The sequence below is a fragment of the Lepidochelys kempii genome, chromosome 17 (assembly GCF_965140265.1).
Source record: "Lepidochelys kempii isolate rLepKem1 chromosome 17, rLepKem1.hap2, whole genome shotgun sequence".
In the NCBI taxonomy this organism is placed as follows: Eukaryota; Metazoa; Chordata; order Testudines; family Cheloniidae; genus Lepidochelys; species Lepidochelys kempii.
This window is the reverse complement of record NC_133272.1, coordinates 22,012,011-22,029,862: the sequence shown is the minus strand read 5'-3', so window position 1 is coordinate 22,029,862 and position 17,852 is coordinate 22,012,011. Positions and strand designations below refer to the sequence as shown.

Sequence of the window (17,852 nt, the reverse complement as noted above, 5' to 3'; positions counted from 1 at the left end):
CAGAGGGAGAGAGCTCTCCCGTCGACATAATAAAACCACCTCTACGAACAGCAGCAGCTGTCTCAACAGGAGATCTCCTGCCATCATAGCACTGTCCACACAAATGCTTCTGACAGTATAACTTATGTCACTCAGGGGGGTGTTTTATTCACACCGCCGAGCAACATCAGTTATACTGACAGAAGTAGTAGTGTAGACATGGTCTAAGACTGTAACAAAACTTTCAAGAGACTGACAATTTGTTGGGGTCAATAGCCTGGCTGTTGGTGGATTCTCTGTAACTTGAAGTCTAAATCAAGGTTTGAGGACTTCAGAAACTCAGCCAGAGTTGTTGAGCCTACTATAGGAATGGGTGGATGAGGTTCTGTGGCCTGTAATGTGCAGGAGGTCAGACTACATGATCATGATAGTCCCTTCTGGCCTTAAAGTCTATGAAAGATAGAACAGCAGCTTTAACTTGTGCCTTCTTCTTGTCTTTATCTTTGAAACATTTAAAGTCAGATATTTACAAATGCAAGAAAAAAAATCTAATCTAAACACATTGTTCCTTACATCAATTTACACCCTTAAGGCATGTTTAAAAAAAAAAAAAAGGATTATAAAGGAAACGAATACTACCGACATTACAGCTCCCTGAGCAGTGCTGCTCTGGTTACAGTGCTCGACAGCACCCTCACTCCCTCCACTGCACCCACTGGGCTTATCCTGCCGGGCCACTGAATAATGGCTAACCTGGTGCCTGCCCTCTATTAGTGTTTTTACTTGTCTGGGTAACGTGCAAGGAAACCCATGATTACACACTAGGAACTCCCTCTCAGACACACAAAGGGACTCACAGCTACAGGAACTGGAAACACAATACCCTTCTGCGACGACATTTCATCTCACTAGAACTGTTGGTCCCAATACCCGAGGGGCCCACACTGTCTTCCCAAGAGTTCCAAATACAGTGATAGGTCCAACCTCTGCACTTGGAAACTCAGAGTAACCAGTGCAAATATGTAACTTAACACTTAGCAGAACAACCCCTGGAAGTTTCAACCCACACGAGAGGAGGCTGAAATCTGAAACGGTTCCAAGGGTCAAACAATGCGACTTAATAGAACCAACCTAGACCACCTAGGGTAGGGTCACCTGCTCTGGCAAGGAGCAGCAATGAGTGGCTCCAGCAGGAGCCTGGTTCAACTCTCACAGAGGAGTGTTGACATGGAACCCTGGATTAGGGCAAAGAGATCCCAGAGGACATACATACACTCAGAAAGGAGTATATACAAATATCAGATTCCCTTAATTTGGAAGGGACCTTTATAGAGTACGTTACCTAGATATCCCCCAGGATGGGATTGGTTCATTCTTACAAAGCCAACCCTCATAGAGGGGGGTGCATTTTCCACCCTCAATCTCTCCAGTGATGGTGTCTCCAGAGCCTCTTCAGAAACTTGTTCCATTCCCTGAACTGTTTAGAGTTAAAGATTTTCTCAGTATTCAACCTAAGTTTTCCCCCCTGCAGTTTAAGCCCATTAGCTCCAGTTCTGTCCTAGCAGACTAATAAGAACTAATCCCTGTCCCCTTTCTATATTGCAGAGAGACCTCCGTCATCTCCTCCAGCCTGCAGTCCCCTTCCCTTGCCCTTTCCTCGCGTCTTCTTTCACAAACATTTTATTGCTCTCCTCTGAACTTTTGCATCTGAAGAAGTATTTTTTTTTTACTCACAAAAGCTTATGCCCAAATAAATCTGTTAGTCTTTTAAGGTGCCACCGGACTCCTCGTTGTTTTTGTGGATACAGACTAACACGGGGCTACCCCTCGGATTCTGAGCTTTTGCCACTTTGTTTATGTCTTTTTAAAAAGAATGTGGGGCCCAAAACCACACTTGGGCTCCAAGTGAAGCCTAGCCAGGACTGAGCAGAGCAGTTGTCTAGTTTGCTCTGTCTGTGATATGCCTGTCAATACCACACAGCCATAGGGCATTTGCTGGTTTTGTGGCGACATTCACTAGAACACCCATATCCTCCCCTCTGTGATCCTGCTATCAAGTATTTTGATACTCTCCTCCAACATATTTGTGAGTCCTCCTTGTTTTGCATTATTTGTGAATCTGATTGGTGTATTCTTAATTCTATCCTCAAGTACCGAAAATATCTAGTACTGCATACACCTTCAGGGACTCCACCAATCACTGAACCATTCATTACTCCTTGTTGGACTTCCTAGACAGGTATGTATCCATGCTGTAACAGTTTCATCCAATTCCCATTCCTTTGATTACCTGTGTCCCCTGGAACTGCCCAGAGACTATCTGAAAAGTCAAAGGTTAAGGACTAAATGTCCCAAATGTGTTTGCTTTAGCTATCGCTGTTAAAGTACCTCACAGCATATTTTGCAGTGTCTTTTCAACCATCTGCATTGGAGAGAACAAACAGATGGCCGTTTCCAGTTCCACAACAGTCAAAATAAGCTACCTGAATTCTAGCAGACTCTCCTTCACTGAAGGTTTGTTTTTATCTGACATTGTTCTTGCTCTGGCTCCAATGAGATGCTAAAACGCTCAGATCAGCAGGCAACTTAGCTGTGGGGCACAATCCCATTCCTGCATGAGTCCAGGTGTGGTGGGGGAAGGGACACTCCATAGGCAGATACAATTAACAGCAGTCACGCAGAGGAAGAGCAAAGCTTGTGACAAGCATTGTTAATACAGGTTGATCAGGAAAGAAGGGAAACTGTTTATTTCCTATATAAAAACTACCTGTAGTTCCCTCTCATCCTGGGCTCCCAGTGACCAGGCACATCACATCCTTTGTGGCTGATGCACTCACTAGAATCAATGTGTATCTTTTAAAAAAAAGAAAAGGAGTACTTGTGGCACCTTAGAGACTAACCAATTTATTTGAGCATAAGCTTTCGTGAGCTACAGCTCACTTCATCGGATGCACTGAAACCTGTGCATCTTTTAACTCTCTCCTCCTTTTACTACTGAATATTGCTTTTCATTCTGTGCCTGGCAATAAATCCCTGCAGCCTTGGCAAACCCAGCTGAAATACTGAAGAGCAAAAGGCATCTTCCGCTTCTGAGAGACCTTGAGAAGAATAATTTAGTCTAGTTTGCAAGGCTGAACTATCACTAAAAATGGACAACAAGCAGGTTGAGGATTATAAATGGTCTTTATTGCTATCAAGATTTAGAAGAAATAGAAGCAATTCCTATTTTCAATAAACCTGTGAAATCCTCACTGGAAAATCCTTTACTTGAATACAGAATCCATCCAATATAAACCGGTCACTATTAGAATGTTTTATATTGATCCCTACTTTATCAGAACCTCGGGCTCATTTAAAACATGCACTTGCTGAACTCTATGACAAAGCTTTTTCACAACAACTGCAGATTTCCCTTGGCCTCAGGTGGTCACTGTGATTTTGCAGACCCCTGTATTCACTGTGAGAGGACCTCCGCCTGTTACCAGATAGCTTGAAATTCACTCAAATACAGACACATCACATGCCCTACTATAGCAGCACTAATCAAACAAACAACAGCCTGAAAATACAGGTCAATGGCAAAATTCCCTTGACTTCAGGGGGAGCAGGATCAGACTCATGTTTTTCACAGCATGTGTTAGTTTCCAGAGTGCATCATTACGTAAAAAATTCATTGCGATATCTGCATATATATATATAACAGTGGCCACCACCCAAAAGCACAGGAAAAGGGGAAGGAGCTACATGTTACAGTAAATTGTTAAGAATTAAAATATTTTCATTCACGTTAGTGAAACCATTGGGATATAAATAAACCTCGAACAGGGACTCAAAACAGACCAGATGACTCATGTTCATTAGTCATAATTCTATAACAACTATAATTCCAATCCTGTTAGGTGCTAAGCACCCTCAATTCCTATTTAAGTGACTGGAAATTGAGGGCATTCAGCCTCCAGATCCTAAGAGCTCATTTTTCCAAAGATGAAAAGCGAGTTCCAAAGTGAACTCATCCACTGTATCACCTACTCCCTTAGGATGGGTTCATCTGGCTTAATCTGTCACTTTCCACAGACAAGAGCTATTTTTTCCTGTTCTCTGCAAGTGACAACATGATTCTTTAAATATCTGCTCGCAAAGGTTATATATAGTAACACTCTGGCACTTTAAAAGGAGCCTCATGTGCTGGGTAAGAGTTTATGTTCTTAGCCAAACTGACGGGTGGCTACAGCATCTGAACCACTGAGAAAAGAACAGGGTTTAAAATGTTCTGCCAGCAGAAAACCAGTATTTCCCATCATGCCTGTGACTGGGCGCATTTTGTGCCAATCTACCTCTTCCACGCAAGTCCATTCCAATTAACAAGGCCTCTCAGGGGCCAAGTGGGAAGACAACTAGGCCCATTATGCAGATGAGACAAGAAAGAAGAGGGGCAGGGGAAACAGTAATCTCCCCCGTACAGTATTTTATTAAATATTATTGTTTTGGGCTGCAAAGGCAACCAGGGATAGCACTCTCCAGCTATTGTGCTTTGCAGTGAGCTGCTTTCAAGTTGTTTTTTACTGAAGAAATTAAAGTCACACCACCAAGTTAGAAATCACACTTCATAAGATTTTCTTCTGTGATTATAAGTAACACCTTCGATTATTAATACTTATTAATCACAAATATTCTCTTTTTATTCAGTTTATGTAGTGCATTTGATATCACTTTGTATCTAGTCAGTTTCCCACTTTCTCCAGTGTAGTCAGTCTGTTTATGCTGTTTGTGAGGGTCTTTTGCACAGCACTAGAGGAGAGAAAAACGTTTTTAAAATATAGGGAAATTTTACTGAAAAACTGGAGATGCTGGTAGAAGGACTCAGGGGTAGGCATGGTACCTGAATCCATTTGCAAATCTTTTTGCCTGGATAGTTTTCAAGTTCACATGTACCTTGAAATAGGGAGATTCCAAATCAGATTTTTGAGTGCAAGTTTTCTCTTAATGTAGCCCATTAACTGCATGGTGCGAAAGCTGGACTGGGAGGACACATCAGTGAGATGCACACATATACACATATTAATGGTTATGGGGTACATTCTCCCCCCTCACCTCCATTTACTACTCACTAGTTCCACTGAAATCCATGGGCAAACATGTACTACTCAGCGTAAGTAAGGATGGCATAATGTGGCCTTTCGGAATGAAGACAGTATTTCCATTTGAGTTTTGTACACTGTGCCAACCCCACTACACTATAGAGAAATTTCCGCCTTTCTCCCCTAGCTCAGTCAGCAGGCAGTGGAGGAAGATGGATCTTTGAAATTGGACATTCACTAGAAAAGGGGAACATTCAGGAGTGGGTTTACCTATCAGTGAAATGGAAACTTCAGAGGCCTCACTGCATTTAAAGCTTGGCAGCCAGGCTGGGGAGCAAGAGGCACTGACTTAAAATTAAACTGCCCCAAATGTGCTCAATGCCCTTTCAGCAGAGAGCCGTGACCCACCTGCTACCATCAGTTCTTACATTCTATTACCGGGGTGGGCAAACTTTTTGGCCTGAGGGCCACATTGGGGAATAGAAATTGTATGGCGGACCATGAATGCTCACAAAATTGGGGTTGGGGTGTAGGAGGGTTCTCTGGGCTGGGACTGAGGGGTTCAGAGGGCAGGAGAGATATCAGGGCTGGGGTGCAGGAAGGGGTGCAGGCTCTGGGGTGGGGCTGGAGATGAGAGGTTTGGGGTTCAAGAGGGTGCTCTGGGCTGGTATCAACAGGGTTTGGAGAGTGGGAAGGGGATCAGGGCTGGGGCAGGGGTGTGGGGAGAGGCTCAAGGGTGCAGGCTCCGAGCAGCTCCCAGAAGCAGTGGCATGTCCCTTCTCCAGCTCCTACGTGGAGGCGTGGCCAGGCAGCTCTGCATGCTGCCCCATCTGCAGGCACCACCCCTGCAGCTCCCATTGGAGAGCTGGAGGGGGCCATTGGAGTGCACAGGAGTGGGAGCGGGGCCATGCCTCGGCTTCCAGGAGCCGACCCAGCACCTAAGCTGGAACGGGGCCGAGCCATGTGATCTGGACGTCCCGAGCCACTGCCCCGGCTGGAGCGCTGAAGTGGGACCAAGCTGCGTGGTGCGGCCCACAACCCAGCGCCCTGGCTAGAGTGTTGGAGTGGGACCAAGCTGTGTGGTGCGGCCCCTGACCCAGTGCCCTCACTGGAGTGTCGGAGTGGGGCCAAGGCACGTGGTGCAGCACCCCCAGCCCAGCACCCCAGCTGGAGCACCAGAGCAGAGGCAAGCTCCAGACCCTGCTCCCCAGTGGGAGCTTGCAGCCCAGCTTAAAATGGTCTGTGGGCCATAGTTTGCCCACCCCCATTCTATTAGCAAAGTGGTTTAACATTCAATGTTGTTTTTTGCAACAGAACCCTGACAGTGGCTATCCAGCTATAATGTGCTTGAAATATATGAAGGCAGCCTGAATGAAGGCAGAGATATGGGAGTGCCTGAAAGTGACAAAGAGTTGCTGGGAGAGAACCTTGGTCTGACCAAAGGGAGTGCTGTGGGTGTGTAGCAGGAGAGGACAGCAGTCAGGGAGGGAGCAAGGAAATGTACCAACTTCATGTGAAAGAAGAGCAAAAGCCAGTGCAGAGATTTAAGAAGAGGGATGGAGAGAGCTGGTAAGAGAAATGGGAAGGCAGGGGGGACCCAGAGAGAGGGAGGAGGCGGCACAGCCATATCCTGGACGAGTGTCCTAGCTGTACAGAGAGTTAATGATTGTAGAGAGAGAAGCATTGGAAGGGGCCCGGATACGAGGTTAGGAGGCGACCATTTTTAAGGATTCCTATTTTCTACCAAGAGTTTCAGCCAAATGGATTATCTCCCCAAAGAGCCTAATCCACACCACATCCCTCTCTGGGACTCCAAAGGCCCACATCCTCTGAACTGTAGAACAGGAAGAGGTTTCTCTGCTGCAGGCTCTGAAACAGAGTTGCTCCTGGTAGAGGAATAATTCTGGGTCTCTAAAGGAGAATTCATAGCTTAGACCAGGTGAAGCTCTCCAGATACCTGAGCTAGTCAATCAGCAATGATGCTACTTCTATGCATTGCAGTTGTGTCAGTGTGTGTTTAAAGCGATCCATAGACTTAAAACAAAAAACAAAGCACTTACACTTTCTAGTCCTTCAGTCTATGCTGTTTTCACTTAAAAAGAATCAGCAAGGACTGGATGGTTCAGGAGACAGGAAAGGGGATACTTGGCTTCCACCTCTCCATCACCAACATGAACCATGTGCACATCAGTAGCACCAAATGCTACCACCATCCAATGACTGTTGAGTGACAATGTTGAAGCAAGCTACTGATCTCAGTCCATTGACTAACAAAGGTACCAGCCCTCCTTCCCTCCACAAAGACAAAAAAACATGGGCTGTTGGCACTCTGAGAAGATATCCCCAAACCAAAATGGACACAGATACTGAACACCCCTTCTTGGCCTTAACCAAGCACTGGCAATGGCCCACTTTCACAAACACTCAGCAAAAGAATAAACCACATAGGACGGATATTAGTCATGCACGACTAGAAGGTGCTCAAACACTATGCTGAGAAGAGTGGTATGAGAACCTATATAGAACAGAATATAGAGCAAAAAGAAAAGACATAAAAAGCAAATCCATAGTATAATCTCCTGTTCATCTAAGAGCATCTCAAGGATACAGCCCTCTGTCTCCAAGTTTCCCTATCCAGTGCAACTTACATTCACCTTCAGAGCACATAAGCTCTTACAGTGACAAAGCAGGCTCCCTCTACAGGAACAACAGTTCTTCATCCTCACTCCAGTTCCAGCCAACAATGTTCTTACTCTGTGTTCTCCAAGGATCACACCATAAGACATCTTCTCTCTTACATTCCTTGTAAAATGAATTATGTTGCAAGATGGGCATATTAAACTCCTGTCCCAGCAGTTAATGTTGTATGCATGTCCGCTCCCTCTTTCATAAACCAGATGCCAGATTGACATTTGATGCAATATATCATTATTTATGTATTGTCATAAGTGCACAAAGTGATGTACAACATGTGAACTGAGCCAACCAATAAGTCCTCGTCACAAAGACCTTACAGTCTAAGGGCCATAAACATTTGTTTACATGATTCTGCTCAGTGAGGGATAGCCTTATGAGAGGCACATCTTGTCTTCTCAAGGATCCCAGGGGGACAGCAGTCAAACAATACACTGTAAAGAGAGAAACAGGACAGGGACAGAGAAAATGCACTTCAGTATGTCTTCTAAATGGAAATTAAAACTTTAAGGTTGTGTCTACACTGCAATCAGGTGGTGCGATTGCTGCACCTGTAGACATACCTGAGCTAGCTTTGGTCTACCAAAGTACAATAGTACCCCAGAACATACTGCAGCAGCTAGGCTGTACCACCACACAAGCTGTTGTGGCTACCCGGTTATTGTTACTCAAGCTATCTTTGATCTAGCGGAAGCTACAGTCACACCTCCTGCCTGCAGTGCAGACAAAGGGCACGTCGACACTATGGGGGCTCCAGCTGCGCAGCTATGGTACTGCTGTTGTGCCGAAGTAGAGCCATAGTGTAGATGCTTTCTACAGAGCTGGAGCGGGGTTTTCTGTTGCTGTTGATAATCCATCTCTCCAAGCGGTGGTATCTAGGTCAACACAGCACATCGACAGTGGGGTTAGGCTGGCTTAACTACGGTGCCCTGAGGTGTGAATTTTTCACACCCCCGACCATTGTAGCTATGTCAAACTAACGTTTACGTAAAAAGAAAAGGAGTACTTGTCGCACCTTAGAGACTAACAAATTTATTTAAGCATAAGCGTTCATGAGCTTTAAGTGTGGATCAGGCCATATCCAGGGATTCAACTGTACTTCTAGCCTGGAGATGCATTACTGATGGCTGACTGGACTCCTGAAATTCATGTAGGGTCAGATGTAATTTGCTAGCCAATTTTCTCTTAAAGTAAACAGACTCTAGTGATTACATATGCAACAGTAGCTGCTTTACAACCCAGAAAAACTCCTCACTTCTCAGCAGAGCTTTCGGTCTGCGGGCCCAGTTCACCATTGTCCTGTGTCTTGTGCACTGATTTGCACCAATGCACAGTGAGTGCACGGGGGGAGTAAAACTCTACTGTCCGATTTGGCAGCATTTTACAACCACAGCGCACCAGCATAAACATGGTCCAGGGCAACAGTGAATCAAGCCCAATGGTGGTCCACAAGCTAAGTGAAGGTCTTCTAGATTTGTGTCTCATCCAAAATTGTCAACAGCCATTAGTGCTGATTATTGTTGTTTGTACTGCGGTAGAGCCTAGGAGCTCTAGTTACGGATGAGGATCCCGCCGTGCTGGGCACTGCATTGCACATCCACAGAACAAAAAGAGGTCCCTGTCCCAAACAGCTTACAATCCACTCTGTCTCTCCCTCTACTATTCAGTGCCTTTCCTATATATTCTGACGGAAGACCTGAAATCCCACTTTCCAGATTTCTGGAGGAAGGCTTGTCTTGGGGAAGTAGTATCTTTCCCCACTGCTTCCCTCCCTACTTGAATAAACCACCCTGGTATTAAGGCTAGACAGAAAGAAGAACTGGGAGTGGGTGTCTGCCCTTATTTCACCAGGGGCTTGTAGCATGCTTGTGTTTAAAGGGCCAACCTGAATTATGTGAGTAAGGCTCTGCCTACATTAGCTGTATTTTCCTAAAGTTTCCCATGGTTGTGATACAGAGAAGGAAATCTTAAGAATGTGAGTGTAGTGTGAACAAAGCCTAGGAGCCTGCTTCTCCTCAGCAGGCTTGTCTACACTAGACAGCTGCGCTACTGGAACGTTCATTGGTGTGTCTGAACTGGTGCAAGTGACAAAAGTGCAATGTATCCATATCATGCATTGGGTGGGTATGGGACACCATGTCCATACACAATACTCGCAGCAAGTATTGCAGGGATTGTTACCCTACAATGCCCTGCACAGCTCCCAGGGGCAAATACATTGTGTCTTTGATACATAGAATATCTTTCCAACTGTAAGTGCCTCAATGCTCCCATGTAGACAAAAGAGACAAGGTGGGTGAGATAATAGCTTTTCCTGTGTCTCTCATATCCTGGGACTAACACAGCTGAAGAACACTGCAAACACCAGTGTAGATAAGGCTTTTGTGATTAGAGTGGTGTGCTGAGGTTTAAACAGTCTGTGTAGAAATGCAGTGCTCCTGTAACAGAAAACAAATCCTTCAGGAAACCACTGCTTTACAGGACAGATCATTTAAATGTAGGAAAAAAGCAGACCATGTTTTGAAGCTGCTCTGTCAAGTGAAGTTGCTATTCTGAGTGCACATTTCCCCCTCCTCACTTACATTATCTCCTTGTATCCATTTTCCTTTGAGAGTAATTGGTACTATCCTGAGAGAAGCACCTGGAGTTTTCCGTGATCCTTTATTGCTCTGTGGTATATCTCAGAATGTAACACCATCTGCATGCATCTTACTCACCACACATGCATCCTTCTTTCAGTCTCACTCTCTCTTTTTTTGTTAAATATTTGGCTTATCCAAGAGCTGAACATCTTGTCTCTGCTAGTTTGTTAGGCAAAAATTCAGTTAGTACAGAGCATGAATCACTTCTCTGTCCCCAGCATCACAACTGCATCCCCTGCAATGGAATCCCACAATGGAAGGGAGATGGGAAATCAAAGTGGATTAGATTGCAGTGCTATGCCTAACCTAACCAAGTAGATTCCAGACCTTCAGCTTCAAACCTTGCCTCTAGAGCTTTAACCCTGACAAGCATTTTAAAGGTTCGTCCAGAATAGTTACTACTGTAGCAGACTCCTTGACAGCGAAAGAATCATTTCCAAAGGATACAGATGTCAGACTGAATTAAATGCTATAGGAAACACAAGTAACAACATATGTCATGATTCATTATTTTTTTTGTTGGTTCCATCCCCTCAGCCAGTGTTGTTGCTCAGCTCTTAAGATTCGTTCCATTTCAGCTTCTGCAACAAGCACTAACAGATCCAAATAAGTGAAATACAGACGTTAACCTAGGCAGTCATTTTAAAAGCCCTCACATCCACATGCAATTATAAACTTCTATCTGGTTTTGTATCTGTAAAACAGCAGGATCTACAGGATCTCGATGTCTCTACTGCTCAGCTTTTCCGTTAAAAACCATCTGTGTTGATGGCTGAAGAAAAGCAGAGCCATTATGGGTATGTAAAAAGCAACAGCAGGCAGTCTAATCTCAGCTGTGCTAGTAGAGGTTCTTTCATCCAGCAGGAAGTCCATCAAGAGTTGGCATACACACACTGAAACAGTATAAAAATAAAGTTATTTGGATCTATCTTTATGTTTGTGCCACAAAGCGACCTGAGGAACTCACCTACCCAGGCCAGGGAAACGGAGACAGCGCTTCTGCAAGGTTCATTGACATCTGGCCCAAAAGCAACAAATTAGCTTTGTCAGAGGAAAAACTATTAAATTCAGGATCCTTGTGTAGCATCTAATGAAACATTCTCATAATATTCGATCTCACACCACATAGGATGGGTCATGACAAGAAACAGATGTCAGTCATCCAACAGGACAGAATAACCATTTTGACATGCTTTTTCCACTTGGGATACTCCTCTGGTATGGGACATTCCTCTTCATGAATGTTCTGCTGCCAGAAGACCAGGCAGATACTGAGGTACACTGGGAGTGGGCTGAGGATACAGAAATACAGGTAAACCCTGATTTTATAAAGGTCTTGGGAATCAGATGAAACCTTTGTATTAAAAAAATAATCACTATTTCAAATAAATGCATACCAGGTTCTATGCAAAATTTGGAAGCACAGATCAGAAAAGTGTTGAATAACCAGTGTTTGGAAAAATCATAGTTAACCTCTAGTCGCCTTGGCATATTTCAGAGACTTCACCATGAACTGGAATGGGATCATGTATCCTGTGATGGAGTTAAAGAGTCTTCAACACAGTACCCTGAGGTTTCCAGCTACCAAAAGATTTGGAAAGATCAACTAAGAACAGGAAAAGAGACAGCATCTTGCTGGGTGCTGATACCTACTTGCTTAGAAACAAATGTTGAATAATTTGGTCCTATAACCAGCTTTCTGGACCTTGCTAGCTTGTGCTAGAGACCATGATGTTCACATATTGTGTCCTTCCATTAGAACTTATAATATCCTCAAGAAAATGGAACTCAGGTTATACAGATGTTCCAAGTTTTGCACAGACTTTTGTTGTTGATGGCACAAATTACCATCTTCTGACGCTTTGCTATCTGCACTAACATATAAGTATTAGCACCACTACCCATCTGGTAATGTTCACTTTCTGTGGGGAAGAAGGGGCTCTCAAGGGAATACTTGTAGTACATATTTGCTGAAAGGATCTCATTAGCCTGGGCAGAGTGGGGCCATTTAGTGAAACACAGAATTTGCTGCTCTTTATTAGTTGGAATAAAGGCCTCCAAATCTGAAATAAATAGGCTTCACTGTTTTCTGCAGGCTCTGGATCACACTGGAGACACCGTCTCGAGTGATGATTGCACTCAATCCCCTTTAGGACCTGTTAGATTGCAAGGTTAGTCCCGGTTCCAAATTTAGGGCTTTAAGTATTTTTTCTAGGTAGCTTCCAATAGAACAGGAGTCCTTACTCAAAACCTCAAACTCAAAACTAAGCCTTACTCTATGTGTCTATCATCAGGACATTAACCCATACTCTGGTTGTTTCCCACCTCAACCATTATTGCCACTATTGCCTTTTCTGTGGTCTCACCCTCTACCCCATCCTTTCACAGTCAGTTTTTGACCACTGTTAGGCTGCTTGTTCGCTGAAACCACAGCCTACCACACTGATCAATATTGTCCATTGTTTCCTTGCACTCCCCCCCCCCCGGGTCTGTCTATCCATCTGGTGTCTCATCCTATACTTAAACTGTAAGCTCTCAGGGGTAGAAGCTGTCTTTTTGTTCTGTGTTTGTACAGCATCTAGCACACTGGGGTCCTGGTTCACGACTGGTGCTCCTAGGCACAACAATAACACAAATAATACTGTTGGCCAGATCCCCTCCTCTTCTACTGCTCTGACCAGCAATCCCAATCCCCTGCCTGCACTACCTCCATTCCTTTTTCAAAACTCTCCCTTGGCTTTACCTTATTCCCCACAGATTCTCTGTTGCCCTGCCCTTTGTGCAGTCATTTACACCAGTGAGTGCAAAGTGGGTATAAAATGCTATTAGATCAAAATGGTAGCAGTTTGCACTGGTGCAGATGACTCCACAAAGAGCAGAGCAATACAGAAGCTTCCCCAAAGTTCCTACTTTACATCAGTTGCAGCACTCTGCTCTCCTCTCCTGCTACATACCCCCTTTGGGCTGGCCAAGCATCTCTCCCAACTGATCCCTCCATCACTTTCCGCTGCTTCCGAGTCTGCGCCTTCTTGCAGCCTCCCAATTAGCATCCAGGTCTTCTGCCTCTTCTCTTCCAGAAAACCTTCTGAAAAACCTGCCTGTACCAAGAAGCATTACAGCTACAAAGACCACATGCCACTCTGTGCTGGATATGTGTTGTACTTTCTTGTGACTTTAGGCTGAAGGGCAGGGACATTGTTACTTATGTATATTAACATACATAATTACAGAGCTACATAGATAATAACAATCTGCTAGCATTTTGGCATTGCCTATATGGGGGTACAATGCTATTTAAGCCAACACAAGACCCTCTAGTCTATACAAAACAAAGTGCACACTGCAAAAAAAAAAAAAAAAAAAAAAAGCCCCTACAAGGATAACTAGGGTGGAGTTTTCTTTTAGAATATTAGTGAATTGCACAAATCTAAAGGTATAAGACATTTCAAAGCAACAGGCATATAATAAATCCTACTGCATAGTTTTCAGAATAGCAGCCGTGTTAGTCTGTATTCACAAAAAGAAAAGGAGTACTTGTGGCACCTTAGAAACTAACGAATTTATTTGAGCATAAGCTTTTGTGAACTACAGCATCCGATGAAGTGAGCTGCAGCTCACGAAAGCTTATGCTCAAATAAATTTGTTAGTCTCTAAGGTGCCACAAGTACGCCTTTTCTTACTGCATAGTGGAACAGCTACCGAAATAAGCGCTTCAAAGCAACAGGGAAGGTTCAGAACCAAAAGCATCACTGATTCCATTAAACAGGCCATTAATTGAGAGCTAGGAGCCTTGAAGGCTAAGGGACATCTAAAGCCTATCTGGGATTGCTCTGGAAACCAATGTAATGATACAGGTGAAATGTGAGAGTGTACCTTGGTGTGCATTACCAGTGAGGCATATGCATTTGGAGTTAATTGTAAGATAGGAATCTCTCCTTTTAAAGGACATTACACTCATCTTTACAAGACCTATAGAAACATATTTTCATCCTGGCTGCCACTATTTTACCCACCACTGTAGTGTCCATTCAGCTACAACTTTTGAAACATCTAATTGTAAAGAAAACTCCTGAGAATCTGAAATCTTTTGACCAATAAGATCTGCCTGCACAAGCTAGTCCTATGTAGCATAGACCAAGGGCTAATCTTGGCTTCCTTCACTTACTCCCCTAACTTGAGCAACTTCTCACAATGAAGGGGAAACCAGGGCAAGGAGGCTGCCTTCTGTTTCTCATTGCTCTGACACACTGCAACAACTGTGGACTCTAGTTGCTGTTCTTGTGTCTGTCCGTCAAAAATCATCTCTTCTCCCAAACTTGTGCCTCTCACATCTGAGCTACAGTTTCAGACTTTCAGCTTCTGCCCCATCTCAGTGCATGCTTAAAAATATCAGAAGGTAGATAATTCACTCTCTGCGTGACGGAACAATACTTTTATACATCTGGGCCTCACTGCTTCTTCCCCTACCCCTCCCTTTGCTTCATCTATCTAATTTAGATCAGGCTCTTCCAGGCAAAGGCATGGTGCCCTCTCAGTGCATATGAATAAAAGCAGCTGGTTAGCAGCAGCGACTGCAGGTAGAGAAGGCACCTAGATGGATGGACAGACAGACTGGGAAGGGGACAAGTATTTGGGGCTGGATTCCCAAACTAGTCATGTCTGTGTCTTGGCTTCTCTGCCCTCTGGCATCTCATCCCCCTGGCCCTTGCAGGAACTGGGTATCTTGGTATTGCCCGGGCCAGAGCATCCCTCCCCATGCCCCCCCAGCCCCCCAATGTCCCCACTCCTCATCCCCCCCAATGTCCCCACTCCTCATCCCGTACTCCTCATCCCCCCCCAATGTCCCCACTCCTCACCCCGCACTCATCCCCCCCATGTCCCCACTCCTCACCCCCCCCATGTCCCCACTCCTCATCCCGCACTCCTCATCCCCCCCCATGTCCCCACTCCTCACTCCTCATCCCCCCCATGTCCCCACTCCTCATCCCGCACTCCTCATCCCCCCCATGTCCCTACTCCTCATCCCCCCCAGCCCCCCAATGTCCCCACTCCTCATCCCCCCCATGTCCCCACTCCTCACCCCGCACTCCTCATCCCCCCCCATGTCCCCACTCCTCACTCCTCATCCCCCCCCATGTCCCCACCCCTCACCCCGCACTCCTCATCCCCCCCATGTCCCCACTCCTCACCCCGCACTCCTCATCCCCCCCATGTCCCCACTCCTCACCCTCACTCCTCATCCCCCCCATGTCCCCACTCCTCACCCCGCACTCCTCACCCCCCCACATGTCCCCACTCCTCATCCCGCACTCCTCATCCCCCCCCATGTCCCCACTCCTCACCCCGCACTCCTCATCCCCCCCCAATGTCCCCACTCCTCACCCCGCACTCATCCCCCCCATGTCCCCACTCCTCACCCCCCCCATGTCCCCACTCCTCATCCCGCACTCCTCATCCCCCCCCATGTCCCCACCCCTCACCCCGCACTCCTCATCCCCCCCATGTCCCCACTCCTCACCCCGCACTCCTCATCCCCCCCATGTCCCCACTCCTCACCCCGCACTCCTCATCCCCCCCATGTCCCCACTCCTCACCCCGCACTCCTCACCCCCCCCCATGTCCCCACTCCTCATCCCGCACTCCTCATCCCCCCCCATGTCCCCACTCCTCACCCCGTACTCCTCATCCCCCCCCAATGTCCCCACTCCTCACCCCGCACTCATCCCCCCCATGTCCCCACTCCTCACCCCCCCCATGTCCCCACTCCTCATCCCGCACTCCTCATCCCCCCCCATGTCCCCACCCCTCACTCCTCATCCCCCCCCATGTCCCCACCCCTCACCCCGCACTCCTCATCCCCCCCATGTCCCCACTCCTCACCCCGCACTCCTCATCCCCCCCATGTCCCCACTCCTCACCCTCACTCCTCATCCCCCCCATGTCCCCACTCCTCACCCCGCACTCCTCACCCCCCCCCATGTCCCCACTCCTCATCCCGCACTCCTCATCCCCCCCCATGTCCCCACTCCTCACCCCGCACTCCTCATCCCCCCCATGTCCCCACTCCTCATCCCGCACTCCTCATCCCCCCCCATGTCCCCACTCCTCATCCCCCCCATGTCCCCACTCCTCACCCCGCACTCCTCATCCCCCCCCATGTCCCCACTCCTCACCCCGCACTCCTCATCCCCCCCATGTCCCCACTCCTCACTCCTCATCCCCCCCCATGTCCCCACCCCTCACCCCGCACTCCTCATCCCCCCCCATGTCCCCACTCCTCATCCCGCACTCCTCATCCCCCCCATGTCCCCACTCCTCACCCCGCACTCCTCATCCCCCCCATGTCCCCACTCCTCATCCCGCACTCCTCATCCCCCCCATGTCCCCACTCCTCACCCCGCACTCCTCATCCCCCCCCATGTCCCCACTCCTCACCCCGCACTCCTCATCCCCCCCCATGTCCCCACTCCTCACCCCGCACTCCTCATCCCCCCCCATGTCCCCACTCCTCACCCCGCACTCCTCATCCCCCCCCATGTCCCCACTCCTCACCCCGCACTCCTCATCCCCCCCCATGTCCCCACTCCTCACCCCGCACTCCTCATCCCCCCCCATGTCCCCACTCCTCACCCCCCCCAGCCCCCCAATGTCCCCACTCCTCAACACCACCTCCCCTTGTCCCCCAGCCCTCCAACATCCTCACCCCTCCACCGGCCCCCTCAACGCCCCTCCCCTCAACCAGCCCTTCACCCCCCCGCCCCGCCCCGCCCCGCCCCACCCCACCCCACCTCACCTACGCTACCTGACTGCGCTCGAAGCCCTCGCGCTCCGCCTCCAGGCCGCCGCCGCCCCCGCCGCCCCCGCGGCGGCTCAGCACCTTGGGCAGCGGGTTGGGCACCTGCTTCATGGAGCTGCTCACCCGGTCCATCCCGGCCCGCCCTGGCCCGCCAGCCGCGCGCCCCGCAGCCGCTACCCGCCGCTAGCGGGACCCACTCCCCACGGCATTGGCCCCCGCCCCTGCCGCTCACACGGCAGCCACACCCCCCGCCGGGAGCCGCCTTCCGCCCCCCGGTTCTGCCGCCTCTCATTGGCCAGTGCGAATGCTACTCGAACTGAACTCCCAGTGGGACCCGTCCGGAGCCTCACGGTCCCGCCCCTTACCGAGCCTACTCCGTGCTCACAGGTCTAGGCAGCTGCTACTCCACAGAGAACTGCCCCCCGGAGGACCCGCCCCTTTCTCCCGCCTCCTCCTCGCTCATTGGCCCTTGGCGCCTTCAACCCGCCCCCAGCTTTACAGACCTTCCTCTTACCGCGCCTATTCTTCACTCATTGGTCCCGGCCCGTGCTGCTTACCTCCAGGTCCTGCCCCCTACACCCACCTTCTGCCAATCCACCACTTGGTTTTTTTTTTTGCCTGGGTTACCTAAATCAGGGCCCCTCAGTCAAAGAAGGCCATCTC

The 17,852-nt window shown here is 48.0% G+C and overlaps 1 protein-coding gene across 5 annotated transcripts in view; it reads right to left on the bottom strand.

Moving 5' to 3' along the window:
- The window catches only part of HIP1 (huntingtin interacting protein 1), a 166,294-nt gene extending 148,895 nt beyond the window's left edge, over positions 1-17,399 (bottom strand). Inside the window, exons 1-3 of one of the 5 annotated variants that reach the window (XM_073315947.1) lie at positions 17,196-17,283; positions 13,348-13,491; positions 7,706-8,185 (exon numbers count right to left, since the gene is read on the bottom strand). In XM_073315947.1, the coding sequence (XP_073172048.1) occupies positions 7,706-7,969 (264 nt within the window). In that variant the 5' untranslated portion in view covers positions 7,970-8,185; positions 13,348-13,491; positions 17,196-17,283. Of the gene's footprint in view, positions 1-7,705; positions 8,186-13,347; positions 13,731-17,195 lie in introns of those variants that run through there. The other 4 variants (XM_073315946.1, XM_073315945.1, XM_073315948.1 and 1 more) reach the window with 4 other exon arrangements.
- Between the last annotated feature and the right edge of the window lie 453 nt (positions 17,400-17,852).